General features: G+C 41.1%; 1 protein-coding gene across 1 annotated transcript; it reads left to right on the top strand.

Annotated features, from left to right (window-relative positions):
* Positions 1-1968: 1968 nt before the first annotated feature.
* egfl7 (EGF-like-domain, multiple 7) lies at positions 1969-14585 on the top strand. Its single transcript, XM_053340658.1, has 9 exons — positions 1969-2148; positions 6747-6998; positions 7648-7770; positions 8772-8884; positions 9510-9605; positions 9792-10016; positions 11841-11911; positions 12282-12444; positions 14087-14585. Exons 2-9 carry the CDS (start codon positions 6919-6921, stop codon positions 14104-14106), a joined length of 891 nt encoding a protein of 296 aa, XP_053196633.1. The 5' UTR covers positions 1969-2148; positions 6747-6918; the 3' UTR covers positions 14107-14585.
* Positions 14586-14961: the final 376 nt, after the last annotated feature.

Raw genomic sequence — 14961 nt, 5'->3', positions numbered from 1 at the left:
GTGCCGCTCACACACACAAACATAAAAACTTCTTGTGTGTGTGTTTGTGGGTGCACGCCTGCATGCTCATTTAACTTTGTGAGTGTATGAGGTCTGCTTATACACATACTTAAAATGACAAATGAGTGCTGGCTGTCAGATTAATCTCAGTCAAACTCAGCTTAAAGGCAGAGGAGGAGCAGTCTGTGCACATGATATCAGCTACCACCAGCCAAAGGTTTTGGGGCTCTTATTGGATACCCCATCTGAACCCAGGCGTGACCCCGATCCAAACAAACTCCCACAAGACAAAATCCAAGTAGCTGTTGAAGTTTTCCAAATCAGCAAAAGGATAGATTTACTTTATTTTTAAAAGCTGCCATAAAACAATACTTACATGCTTATTTGCCTGTTAGAAGAATAATCAGTCACTGTAATGTAAGAAATCCTTTCCAAAGTCCTCGTCATGATACTATCCCTCCACTGCAGCTCAGCAGGGAAACAGTCGAAATTCAAAGATGTGATTTAGCACTTAAAAGACCTTAGAAGATACACACCTGATTAGATAAAGCCAGACTGCAATTTAAAAATACATTTTAGCACACAGCAAGCATGGTAGATGATGTCCCCCATTCTCTGACATTGAAATCCTGTTTGGGAAGAGATTTATTTTCATTGCATTTCTTTAGCTCCATACAAAAACATATAAAACACATATACCAAATCATATTTACACTCTACAAACAGTCTCTCTAAATACCAGAAAGTAATAGGCTGGAGCTTTAACTATAAAGACTAACAAAAAATGCCATTGCAGATTTACACACAAGGTATGAAGGAGAAAATACAGTGATCACAACACAGGATTTAAATTTGTCATTTTTTTTTCATATAATTTCTTTGTACTTAACGATGATCATTTTTTAAACCCTGAACCCCTGAACCCCAGTGCAAACCCTGAAGGTATTACACAGTTTTATTTCAGTTTCCAACTTATTCCATGTAATAGCTCCAACTTCAAGGCCTGTATGAGCCTGTACTCCTAAGAAAAATGACACTATAAGGTCATCAATTTAGCTGCAGAAAACGACCTGTATGTATGTTTAAATAACAGACGCCAGATTACAGTGATCAATAACAATTTTAGAGATTTTTTTTAAGACAGACTTGTAAAATAACAGAACCTATTCTCCTAGAAGTCCTCAGAGGTACAGAACAATCAGCATTGATTTAACTTAAAATGTGATTGTTTCAACTCCATTAAGAGTTTGACAAAGCATATTATCAGAAACCACACAGCCATTTAAAGCTTGAATACGGGCCAAGAAATCACCAAACTCTTCATTTACTGTAGAAAAAGACATTAGTGAAGAGAAATTATGTTGGATTGGTGTTTCTGTTAACAAAGTTGGGACTTTGGATTCCTGTGCTTTACTATTCTTCCCTCTGAGCTACAATAGAAGCAACAGGAGGAAAAAGAACTTCCTTATCGTGCAACAGTTTGGCTGTAACAAGCTGCAATTTAACAGATTTGATCTCACAGTGACCTTAACCACTGTAAACATCAGCCTATATGAGCGCCCATTGTGCCAGCAGCTAAAGGAATGAAATACCAGTGAGTATTTCTATATTGAGGTAGGTGTAAGGTTCAATAAATGCAAATAACCTCCCAGCACTGATGGTTCCTGTGTTTTCCTCTGGACTGCAAAGGCAGCAGAAGGCCAATAGGTGAGACAGGCTGAATTATCTTTTGCCCCCTGCAAGATGTCTGCGCCACAATGGGGGACAGAAAAATGCTTCAAAATCAGATTCGCGAAGCGGTTTGAGCAGGATGGAGAGTGTTTGTGCAGGAGAGGGGTTTTATCAGCGCCAAACACTCACAGGAATTCCGGTTTGGGATTGTCCATCCAATTCCTGCGTTCCACAGGAAGCTCTGCATAAAAAGCAACTGAATAACGCCCAAAGACATTTCATTTGTCGCCAGTCCACTCACGGGGAGCACACTGCGAATGAACGGCGAGGTTTTTTATTTGAAACCACAAGAACCACAGCTTTAAAAGAAACTGGCAGCATGGAAAAGTCCTCTGATCCACCGGTCCGGCGGCTCGTGCCCATGGCCGCCGCTCAGCCAGCGCGCGCACATGCACCTGATGACCCCATGCTGCACGGGTAAGACTTTTACACCTTTTCAACCATGTTCATGCAAGTAGCCCCTGTACAGATGTTGTGTTTTATTATTATGATTATTATTAATATGTTATTTTAAATTGTATCTTTTCATTTTTTCAAACCTTATTGACAAAATATGTTGACAGACAAACCAGCCTACAACTGCTAAGCACAGTTGATCAGCTGGACAACAAACTATTTACACCCACAGGTCAGCCTGTTACTGTGTGTATAAATAAGGCAGTAATAAATACTCCCTGGATGACACAGAGGTGGTTTTATGTGCAGTACAGTCTCTTTAGACTCATGGATTTCACATTATGTATTAGACTGTAACATCTAGAACAGTCAAATGTATTGCAATGCCTTTCATGATTGTCTTTTGGGGATTTTGTATTCCTAAAAACACGCCAAGTTTATGTCATGGGTGATTTCCATGCCTCTAAAAGTGTGTTTAAATATAACAAGATATAGGATTCTTAACCTATAATCATGTAGTATAAAGGCAAGACAAACATAATGGCCTAACCTCTACTTTTTGGTTCAATAGCATCTTTATTAATGGATTTAAGTCTGTATAGCTTCAGAAGAAGTGGTCCGCTCACTAGTGATGACAGAATTATATGAGGGAAAAACACAATTAATGGCTTTCATTTCTAATTAAAAATTGACAGACATTGTTTCTTTTTTGCACATAGGTTACAGGGTGTATTTGTTAATGTCAAAAGTTTAATATTACTTATTAATATTGTATTTTTAATCAGTTCACTCATGTATTTTTTATCAAAAGAGGCTATGGGGAGGCATTTTGGGTTGGTTTAGACAAGAAAAATTGGCCTCAATCTGCCAAGTTTACTTCAGTTTGCCTTTGCCATTGAATTATTTCTACCAGCTGCCTCCATAAATCCTTTCTGAGGGGTCTCTACATTCACCAGTCAGCTGACAAGCCCAACTTTAGGAAATGTTTTAGTAGGTTTTGAATGCAAAAAAACAAAAAGAAAGAAAAAAAAGAGAAAAGTCTGTAGTGTACACCCTGACGTCACTGCAGGGTCCCCCCAGTGCGGGCAGTGTGGTGTAAGGGCTGCGGGACACCCAGCTGGAGGAGAGGGAGGAGGTCCCATCATCACCCCCCATATTCCCTGACAGTCTGAGCTGCAGGAGAAACCTGACTAGCAGCGGAGTTTTATCCCTGGACGTTTCACTCAGCAGCGGATTATAACGGGACTAACTTTGATCAAGCCGCGGGCCTTTTTTCTCCACTTCCTTCAGTGTAGGACCGTACGTGTCTTTTGGGGGAATTAATCTTAGGAAAAGTGTTCATTGCACGGTTTGTGATTATATTTGTATTTATGCATGCATGCGCCCTGGGTAGCTCACTGGCTTGTATTGGCTGGTTCGTGCGCGTCCTGCATCCTGCTTGATGTTCAGTCTGTTTAGGAATATGATTTATTTTTAGAAATCTTTTTTATAATCTCTTTAAATGTTGAGTCAGTCTTTTCATGTGTGGGCGCGTTAATTAGGTACTACTTGCGTTACAGAGATTGTGCTCTGTTTGAAGGATGTTGCTCTTAAAGCACTTTGATCTTCAGATATGCATTGTGCTGTGAAACTGCGCCATCTCATGGCGAATGTAAGAAATGTGTCTGCTTAAATTACCTTTAATATGTCAGCAGGTCAGGGCTTGTTACACTTTAGAAATGACACACAAACAGTAGTGAAAGAAAAAAGTCGGAACTTTTACTTAAGTAAAAGTAACAGAACCAGAAATGCTCTGTTACAAGTAAAACTCTTGCATCCAAAAATGTACTTCAGTAAAAGTACATAGGTATTTGCATCAAATTCAAGTACTAAAAGTGAAAGTACTCATTTCAGAATAACATATTATGTATTACTGGATTGTAAGTACTGATGCATCAATGTGTAAGTATCACTAATGTTGCAGGTAGGACTAAGTTGATATCATTTTACATTCCCAATAACTTGTCACTAAAGCTGTTATATTGTATATTGGAGCAGATGTATGAAGTAGCACTCAGAGAAATAATAGCACAGTTATTGAGTAAAACTACGTTATGTCCCCCCACTGCACACAAAACATGTGCAGATACACATACAAACACAAGCACTGAGCCAGAGCTCACTTTTAAAGCATTTTCAGACGTTTTATAGACCAAACAACTTACTGTAAGTGCTCCCTGAGCTCAGTGTAGGGCTGCAACTAATGATTATTTTAATGATTGATTAATCTGACTGTTTTTTTCTCAGAAAAATAAACATTAGTTGCAGCCCTGCGCTGAGCCCTGCAACCACAGGTATTTACTAGGGCAATAAACATGCTTTTATATGAAAATGTATTTAAAAATATTTAGAAAATTCAAGTATTGTTTCAATTATAGAGCTGTATTTCACTATATTAGTATATCCCTTATGTCAGACTGTTGGTAATTTACTTAATGCACACCAAAGCAAGACTGAGTCTTTAATATGTTTAATAGCCCTCCATACCATCATAATGACAAGCCATTATCTTGTCATATCAAGCATTTATTTTAGGATAACGGCAATGCCACGCCCAACTAATATAAACTTTTTGGATAAGTGTTTTCCCCTGTAGCTCCTTTTTCATTGCCAGTATGATGATGCATGATTGTTACACATGTGCACACAAGGGCACACACATATGTTGCCTTCAAAGCCCCTCCAAAACCCCCCAGTGCTGTGCTGAGAGTCACATTCGCTGCAGGGATTTTGTGAATGAACACAGGCTTTAGATGTGCGTGTCCTGTCTCTGGGCGTCGAGCCAGTAGGGGATCAGAGAGACATGCAAGCTGTCAACCGAGGCTTAGCATCACCTCCAGGATAGCTGAGGAGTCCCCTGCAGGCTACGGTACCGTAACCTGTGATCACACCCCGGCTGGCTTTAATGCACCGTTAGAGCTTTCCTTAAGGGTTTAAATATCTCGTCTGTTAAAAAAGCATGCCTGTAGGCTAGCATCGGACCACGAGAAGGTCCAGGCTGACTTTGGTCCAATAACTGCTGCATCATCTTAATTTCTTCCCTGTAGAAGTATGGCTCAGAGCTTCTTTTAATCCTGTACAGTATGTAATAATCTAAGATGGTGCGAGGGGATAAGTGAACTTTTCTGTGAAGGGAGAATTCTTTGTCTCTTGTGTTATAGTCCATGCAGGTGCAGGTCAGGGAGAGTTCAGCCTTCTTTGTCCGCAAGAACTGTATATACTTAAGAGCTTGTAATTCATATGTGGTTTTGCCTTTGTGGGTTCTTTGTGGGTGTGTGGTGAAGATGAGGTCAGATGTTCAACCTGAGAAACACTAAACAAGTCTTGTTCCGCAGTTCAGCTTCACTTTGTGCCCAAGGATGCATTCAATGTGTGGCCCGCTGTGTTCATCTGCCCAGCAACAAATTATCTTTACGCTACCGTTGGGGTCCGACTCCTCTTAAAAAGGCTTTCTGTGTTGTAGGGGACATTAACTTCACGTGAGTGGTCAAGGTTTACTCCTGAGATTAGTACACCAATCCAAACTAACCCTTCAGTTTAAAGCACAAACAATACGTAGGTCGTGTCTTTACTGCTGGTCGTAAAAACGTTTTAGGCAAGAAGACATATAGAGTACTTTAAAATAGTACATCTACACCCCACTGCTCTCTGTTTTATGGCCTTTGAAATCACTCACTGGGGAAACATACTTGATCTGTAATAAAAATAAAAAGTAGGAATGCTAGAAATACATAATTGATTCACGAAAACTCTATAAAATAATAGTAATAATAGGCAGGAAATGTTATTTTAAAAATCCCCCCAAAAAACAACCATCCTGTAATTCAACTGGTTTCTGACATTCTGTAATTAAAGATATTATATAGTTTATCCCTCCCCATGCTTGTTTTTGACCTCTACACCCACGACTGAACAATATCTCTCCTTTTTATAGACCCATATTGTTCGGCTCAAATTCATTCCTGGCACACAAATGTGACTGCTTTGCCGTCTCAGCCAGTTTTTCATTTCTCAGTGTCATGAAGACTTCCGGCTCTTTTTATTTTAGGGTCCAACCAAGTCTGCTGATTTTCACCATCTTACCTTACCTGCCCTCGTCCGCCGCTAACAGTAAATGACAGGGCTTGTATATAGACTGGATGGCAGATACTTAATGCGCGCTAATGCTTTTCAAAAGAGGTGCATGATGTGGTCTGGACATGACACATTTGACGGAGAGCAGAGTCCATCCCTCTAGTGGACTGTTCCCTCAAAGGAAATCATTTTTTAAGTGTATTTTTTGGTTATTTTACGCGACAGTTGAGAGGTATGCTGTTGGAATCGAACTGCAGACGTTGCGGTTATGTGGTATGTCTTTTAATCAGAAGGCTACTAGAGCACGCCAAAGGAAATGAGATTTGACCTGTGGCTGCAGAGGAATGAACTGTATGCCATTCATGTTTCTGTTGAAACTTCTAAATTTTATCCCTTTGTTCACCTCATTTATATCAATATTGCTATGCAGTAGATTCAAATTTTAAAAAAGGAGCTGAATTTCTCAATAATCATTTCATGTCTTTCTCTCTCTCTTTGTGCAAAAGGTAGCTGGAGTCATCCTCCTGGAGGGAAAGGTTCACATTCGGCGTGAGCAGACTTTGGCTACGATCCACGACACCCTCCCCCTTTCGTCCCCCTCTCCTCTTCCCTCCGACTGGCACAGAGAAGAGAAGAGTGTGAGAGACTGAGCGAAGGAACGTGGGAAAGAGGAAGACAATGTACCAAACGCTCCTCCTTTCCTCCTCCCTCTTCATCCTTCATGTGATGGGCACTCCCCAGTTCTTCACTCACCACGGGTAACAGCTCTCTTAATGTTCTTCCTGTGTTTATTATGGCCTGTCATTTGATCAGTGTGGTCCTAGGGTAGCTGTGGAGCCACTTCAGCTGTCACTCAGAGTTGTTTGTTTTTGTGACAATCTTCTGCTCAACTTAAAATTATCACCCTATTGCAAATGTATACAAATTGGTCAAATGACATTTAAACATTTCAGGCTGCACTCTCTCAGGACCAAAGCTCTACCCTTCTGTCCTAGACGATTAGGCGCACACCGGCTTGGGAGAGTCTGCAGCCTCATCTTGTCATTTTCAGTTGATTTGTACAAAGACCAAAATAAACCAAAAGGTCAAGTGGAGCCTAAGAGGTCACAGATCAACTTTTAACTCTGACACATTCAGGAGTGATTACACGGGTCGGTCAGGAACAATTAGGCCACATGCCAACTTTTAGTGACACCAAAGCTCAAATCTGGACTTTTTCTGAACCTAATGGGAGCCACTTAGGGCCTAAAAATCTCAAACTGTTTCAACTCTGGTCTGGAAATAACTTACAAGCTGTGAAGCCTCTCATCTAAAAACCAGCTCAGCTTCCGGATGCTATTTAAAGCCGAAAGAACGTCTGTGTTTCAGGTCAGCGTTAATATTCGATCTCTTTTTTTTTTTTTGCAGGAGGAGGGTGTGTGGCCGAGACCTCCGTCACAACGTTGTCATGGCAACGGAGTCATACGTCCAGCCGGTGCACAAGCCCTACATCACTGTGTGTCAGGGGCATCGACTCTGCAGCACATACAAGTAAGACACACACTCTCCGACCACCAGCAACACACTCCTCGGCAAATAACAACAGAATGAGACATTTTTAGCTTTTTTTGGCTGGCGCCATGTGTTCAGCACTGACATGAGGTCTCAGGTCATAGCTGTGTCAAAACAGTGTTTCAATGGCTGTCACAAGATGTTTATTACATTAGGGAGGTAAACAATGCTTGACATGTTTAGGAAGGGAAAGGGTTATGAGTGCAGTTGTAAATAGATTGAGATTTTCTCCCACACACGTAGACAAATGTGGATTTTGCACAGAACTGGGTCACAGTGGCACATATTCGGGTGGAATCTAAATATCGAGTACTTTGTATAACTACGGGAAATGAAGTTCCTGCCCACAGAGACCGCAGCCGTGTTTATTTTGGACTACGTCTCCCTCCATACTTACGCACTGTGTATCTCTCTCCAGCTCGAATGCTTTCTAGTCCCCCCTCACATTCCCTCCATTTCAATCGTGTTTTTTTTCTTCTTTAACTCTTCCCTCACCACCAAAAATTCACTTTCACTTTTGGATTTCTTATCCTCTAAAGTGTACTAATTATGTGGGCAGGCCTCTAATTCTTAAGCTGTTTCGGAAATTACTGTTTTATTTTCAAAAACACGTCACTTTTACCCCCCTGAATAAACATTTGCCTCAGTTTATAATCGTGTATCTTTCCTTGTAAACCAAACATACCAGACTCTTAGCCGACAGCAGCAAAATCTCAGGATGTAGATCTGACTTTGCATCTCATCTCATCTCCTGCCCCTTGCTCCCTCTCTCTCTCCCTCCCTCCCTACTCTCCCTATCTCATCTCTGAGACACTCTTGGAAGTCAGTGGTCGGCGGTTTCAATATTACACCAAAGTCACATTCTTGCAGTCTGACAGAACATGGAAAAGACTCAACGGGCTCAGCCACACACGATGGCAATGACAGCATTGCGACTAACCAGAAACCCCTAACTGTGTGTATTTGTTTTGTCTCTACAGGACTGTGTACACGGTTGCGTATCGGCAGGTGAGCAGAGTGACGCCTCCTTCCCGTTTCTATCCAGAGTGCTGCCCGGGCTGGCGGAGATTTCACTCTCACAACTGCAACCAAGGTAACCTGGAAGGACATGTGATGATCTGTAGCTTCACAAATGTCCAAATAACAGCTGGACATTTTAAGAAATGTGCTTATTTGCTTTCATGCCGAGAGTTAGAGGAGAAAAATCAATACCCCGCTCATGTTTGTCCATTGAATATTAAGATACAGCTGGAAGTCTGTGGGCTTAGCTTAGAATATAGACTGCAAGCTGGGGGGAATCAGCTAACTAGACTGTCTGAATGTTAAAAAATCTGTGTATCAACACCAATAAAGTTTCTGATTATAACTTGCTTGTCCAATATTTACAAAAACCGAAGTGTAAAAAAGTTTTGGTTTTACAAGTGGTTGTGTGCTAAACTATTTCCTGGCCGAGGGCTGTAGCTTCCTGAAGTCTCTACTGGTTGCCTGCTGTGCTTGGCCAAGAAACAGTCCAGCATTTGGCTTTCCATAAAACCACAACTTGTAGTTTTTACACTTTGGGTTTTTTTTTTTTTTTTTTACAGATTAAACATAGTAGATAATTTGTGATTTTTCTACTTCAAGACATAGCCAAGCTAGCTGTTTCTCCCTGTTTCCTAAGAAAAATAAGTGTCTTTTACTGAAAAATGTTGAACTATTCCTTTAAATGTCTCTTACAGCTGTGTGTGATCAAGCCTGTGAGAATGGAGGTACCTGCTTAAGACCCAACCAGTGTGCTTGTCCGCTTGGCTGGACTGGACACCAGTGCCAAACAGGTAAACACACACACACATTTACCTGTACAGACACAAGCTCAAGCCTGTGTGTGCATATTCTCACACACACACACACACACACACACACACACACACACACACACACACACACACACACACACACACACACACACACACACACACACACACACATACATAAACCCACTTCCTTGTCTTTCATGTCAGATGTGGACGAGTGCAGCGAGCAGTGGCCATGCGCCCAAGAGTGCATGAACACAGCTGGCAGCTATCGATGTGCGTGCAGAGACGGCTTCAGCCTCGCCAGAGACGGCCGTTCCTGTCAAAGCCTTCCTCCTCCTCCTCCTCCTCCTCCTCCTCCTCCTCCTTCTGCAACTCCTCCCTCTCCCACCCAGACCAGCCAGGCAACAGTGGGTGGTCACACTGATACGGGTAAATGAGCAGCATATGAAAAGTGTGTTCGTACAGTATGATTTTATGTCTTGCAGCAGCAAAGTGTCTGGTGTACAGAAGAAAAGAACATAGCCAGCTTCGCGGTCCATTATTACTTTTGGTACGCGCTATGCCACTCTCAACTCGTACCGTGAGTAATAATGCACTGCGACTGGTGCCAACTCCAGACAGATGCCATGTGGTCTGGGCCCGTGTGGTGAGACTGGGACCATTTGGATGTTCATAATGACTGAGTTTACTCCTATAAGTAAAGCAAACATCTGACTCTGATAGAGCTCCCGTGCTAATGCGGACATATTTTTATCCCACATGCTCTATTAGCCCCCAGAAAAAATGTTGCAATGTTGCCTTTAACCATGAAAAAGTCCATTTTCACTTGTGTGTTTTTCCCGTATCCCAGCAACACGATAACAAAAACCCCCCTCTGTGTCGAGAAATATTGTAGTTGACCCCACTGTATTCCTTTTAATTTCCATTCTGTGTCAGCATTATTGCTCTCTGGGGACAGTTTGCAACAGGAAACCTTCAAGAAGACTTACCTTTTCTTGATTTCCACCTTTAGGGGGTTTCTAGTGAGTCACCAAACTGTTTATAGAAAGGGGACATCTCACATAGATTTGCCAAATTTCTTGAGCTCTGCACAAACCCCCCTTCCCTATTTATCAGTGTTTCTGTAGAGGAGAAAGACCAAACTCATGCAAAAATTAAACTCCTCAGCTGAAACGAAACTCTTCCACCGAATGACTTTACATGATATGGATTGATGAGAGCACGGCAAGTATTGCTGTATCAGCAAAAAACAAAAGAATACATGAAGAAAGGGGAAAAGAGGAAAAGCCAAAAATATGATGGATCTCATTACTTGTTGAAAGCGAAGGAGGGTTATTTGTGAGCAGCTTTCAGACACAAAAAATGCAAGGCTAGCAGCGGAGATGTTTCTCGAGACTGCATTCCATTCTCTGTTCATATGCACACGTCAGAGATGTTGATGGAGATTACAAATATAAACACAGGTTTAAATGATATGATTGGACCAGAAAGTAGACTATCACTCCGACCCTGTCAAGCTGCTGTGGAGGAGAGTTGGACTAGATTTCTGTCTCTCCATCTTCCTCTTCCCCCCGCCGTCTCCCTTTTTTCGCTCTGCTCTTGGCCAACACTTGTGTTCTCATTCCAGCTCAACCCTGTCTGCTGGGGGTCATCGCCAGCTCCCTCTCCTCCTCCTCCTCCTCCTCCCCCTCCTTCTCACCCTGTTTCTCAACTCACTCTTGTCTCACTAATGGACCACATCTGGGAGAGATTGAGCCGCTCTCGGTCTGTCTGCCGAAGCTCAGCCAGAGAAGAGAGCAGAGGGGGTTCCTAATTTTGCATCCCGATCTGGGTCGTGCCTGCACCAGGGAGATTACCCTCGGGTTTAGGCAGACAGTTCCCCACGTTCCCTGTAACCGATGCATGTTCACAAGAGGGATGAATGAGTGTCTGTCTATTTCTAGTGACCTCTCTTTCAGCTTGTGTATCAGCTTTTCGGCTGTTCCCATATCTACGATTCCCCCCGTGTGCCCTAAATTCCCCCAGTCTCCCTGCAGATCTGCGGTCCTTTTCCTGGTTTGTACTTCAGAGACTTTGGAGTGGCCATGAATCTTCTGAGATATAAACTTAAGATCTTAGAAAGAGGATTAAACACACATCATTCTTGCCTTTGATCTGTGCCCTAACCCTTCTCTCAACCCCGCCTCCCTAGTAGTCACCCATTCCTCCAACGGTCCTCTGATGTGCATTTCTGTATTTGTATGGTTTCTACAGGTTTCGGCCTGGCTGAGAATGTGACGGAGGAAGTCCAGAGCCTGAGGAACAGAGTGGAGCTTCTGGAGAAGGTAATTGAACTGCGTGTGCTTGAAAACGCATGAGCACATGTTCAAACACAAGCGCACACACACACACATATAAAAGCCACCTACCCCGATACCTCCCAGCTTCACTCACCAAGAACCCCTCTGGTCCTCGTGTGCTGGCATAATATAAAATCCTGGTTGCTATTTAATCCTCAAAACAAAGATACTTTGAAATGCCAGATTACATAGTGGCTTTTGAACATTTTTATGGGTTTTATTAGAATCCCGCCGGTGTTAAGTGAAACAAGCAGAAAGTTGAATGAATGATGCTGTAGATCATGTACATCTGTGTTTACAGGGTGAGTAATAGTCTTCTCTTTTTTCACTTTTTCCTCCTCAACTCTCTGTGTAGAAGTTGCAGTTGGTGTTGGCCCCCTTCAGCAGCTTCTTCCCGCTGTCGCTGGACGAGGGCTTGTCGGAGAAAACCACCTTACTGTCTCACTCTTTCCAGCAACTAGACCGTATCGACTCCCTTAGCGAGCAGATTGGCTTTCTGGAGGAGCGCCTCGGCACATGTGAGTGACCACAGGCTGACCTTTGAGTATAATCATAGTTGGAAATATGGCTGTTGGAAAAGGGAAAGTCCAATATGTAGTTGAACACTGCTGGAACTTTATGTCCCAGGAAAGAAGAAAATCATTTTTGAAATACTTCAGAAAAATCCCAAATTCAACAATAGGCCATAATATAATCAAATCAAAGGTATTAAAGTCAGTATTAGTGAAAATCCAATTACATAATAAAACATTGCGCCTGTAATATAATAACTATTTTGGCTATGAAAGGATAATAAGTTAAAGGGGCAGTGTGTAGAATTTAGGTGTATTTAGTTGGTTGTAATCTGCAACCTCACCACTAGATACCAATAAATCCTACAAATTATATAACCAAGATAAATGAAACTACAAGTGAGGTGATACATTAGCTCTTACATTTGAACCTAGTTAAGACACTAAAGATTGCATAAATGCTAATAATCTCACCGTGACGCAGGTATAAAATTTAGCATTTTCAATGTCTTTGTTTAGCGTGTTAGCATTAGTATATTAGTAATCAGTATTTCGTCGTAAATTGGAGTAATAGACACCAAAGTCAGTAGTATTCATCCTGTAGGGGACATGGACATCTGTACAAACTGTCATGGCAATTCATCTTGTAGTTGTTGAGGAATTTCAGTCTGGACCAAAGTGGTGGACGGTGGACCAACCAACAGACAAAACTGTCATCCATAAAGTCATAATACCAGCATGGCTTCAAATAAGCCTGATTCAAAAGCCATCTTCGTCCTTCAAACTCCCATCTCTCTGCACTCTTAAACATTTGAGCTGAAAATGTACTGATTCAAATGTGCAATTTCAATCATAAGCCACAAAGACAACCTCATGACTATCTCTGTTGAACTCACTGCAAAGATCTTCATTGTTACAGTGCAACCGGGTATGAACATGAAACTGTGAATAACAAGTCTTGTAATGAATTATCTGTTGATTCTTTAAATAATCTCTGTCAACAAACCTTTAACTCCCTGAGGAAGAGCTGGCTGTTACTGCAGATCACATACCTTTCGTGTCTCTTATGATTAGTGACTGCTTATCTAAGGGGGTAAATTATGAATTAAAGTAGAATATACAGTATAAAAAAAGCATATCTGTCAAATTAATCTTGCTTTTAGCACATTTATTCATCCTGTTATCAAATTAGGTTACAATTTTAATGCAGTAGTTATATCACAAAGGTTGGCAATTGTAGGGGAAATGCATAAAATATACGCAATAGGCCTGCTATACTTCAATTAGAAAAATAAAAAATATTGGATTGAATTAATTATATGTTGCTCACCATTTTTTCATCATAAAAATATGTCAAGCATAATTTTGTCTATCTAAAGAATGTGCATATCAGGAATCCCCACATGCAATCTTGACCCCACTTTTGAGAAGCTACACGTTGGAGGCTTAATACTTGATTACATGATGTGAACATTAAGTGATTTTTATTATTTTATGAACTTTATCTCATTTGGTTTTAATGACATTAGGGTCAATTATTACATATTGGGCCTTAACAGATAACCGTCAGATCATTTCACAATCACCTTTTAAAGTTGACTCATCAATAGACTGTTGTAACTCTTTCCACTTTTCTTGCCCCCTGTAGGTTCATGCCAGGAGAATTAACCATGAAAAAAATGGCCGACATAATTTCAAGAAAAGATTGTACGCACCGACGTGGCTGCTGTTTGTAAGAGCGGGATGGCAGAAAGCAGAAACAGCCTCAATCCCTGATATGCTGTGACGCAATCATCGCACAAATCATCTGTGATTTTAACCATTCCCGACAGGTTTATTACTTTTACTCATTGAATCACTGTCAAAATCTTGATTTTCTATAACAGTATCTGTGGCAGGTTCAGTGTCATTCATTACATCACCTCTATAGCATTTGAATCAAACCCCCCACAGGGTCAAAGGTCAAGTTGGCCACTTTGTTCCCGTGTTTGTTTTGCATCAGTGCAGCTGTGTCCTACAAGTCCCAAACTGTTCTGGGATGGACACTGACATCTGTATTTATGTATTTAAATTATGATTACTTGTAGTTATTTCTCAATGCTTCAACAGACATTTTTTTACCAAGTTTTGTAACATTTTGTAATAAAAAAAGTCTTAATCAAAAACCTCATGTGTGCTTACTAATATAAAAGGATTACTGAATGTTTGCAAATGCCTACTCTCATCTCCACAGGCTGAGTGAGTAAAGCTAACACAACATCAGACATCTCATGTTGACCTCTCCTACAGTATATACTGCATGTATATACATTACACATGAAGGCAAAGCAGGCATTTAAAGTGCACAACCATTTAAGAAAAAAAAAAAAAAGAATAATTTTTTATTGAATCTTTTGCAAGGCATTCACGTTTACCCAGAAAAGGTGAAATCAAGAACACTACATCATCAATATTAACCAGATACTATAATGGGCATCTATACCATGTGTGCATATTAACACACACATACAGTAAGGGACCACA

This window comes from Scomber japonicus, chromosome 19, assembly GCF_027409825.1.
Source record: "Scomber japonicus isolate fScoJap1 chromosome 19, fScoJap1.pri, whole genome shotgun sequence".
NCBI classification, from domain to species: Eukaryota; Metazoa; Chordata; class Actinopteri; order Scombriformes; family Scombridae; genus Scomber; species Scomber japonicus.
This window is presented reverse-complemented; position numbering and strand designations above follow the sequence as displayed.

What these genes read in the sequence shown, in the direction of transcription:
- egfl7 (XM_053340658.1), top strand. Translation starts at nt 6,919, where the DNA reads ATGTACCAAACGCTCCTCCTTTCCTCCTCCCTCTTCATCCTTCATGTG. An exon ending in CAGTTCTTCACTCACCACGG is followed by an intron (nt 6,999 to 7,647) that starts GTAACAGCTCTC and finishes TTTTTTTTGCAG; the next exon opens with GAGGAGGGTGTGTGGCCGAG. An exon ending in TGGACACCAGTGCCAAACAG is followed by an intron (nt 9,606 to 9,791) that starts GTAAACACACAC and finishes CTTTCATGTCAG; the next exon opens with ATGTGGACGAGTGCAGCGAG.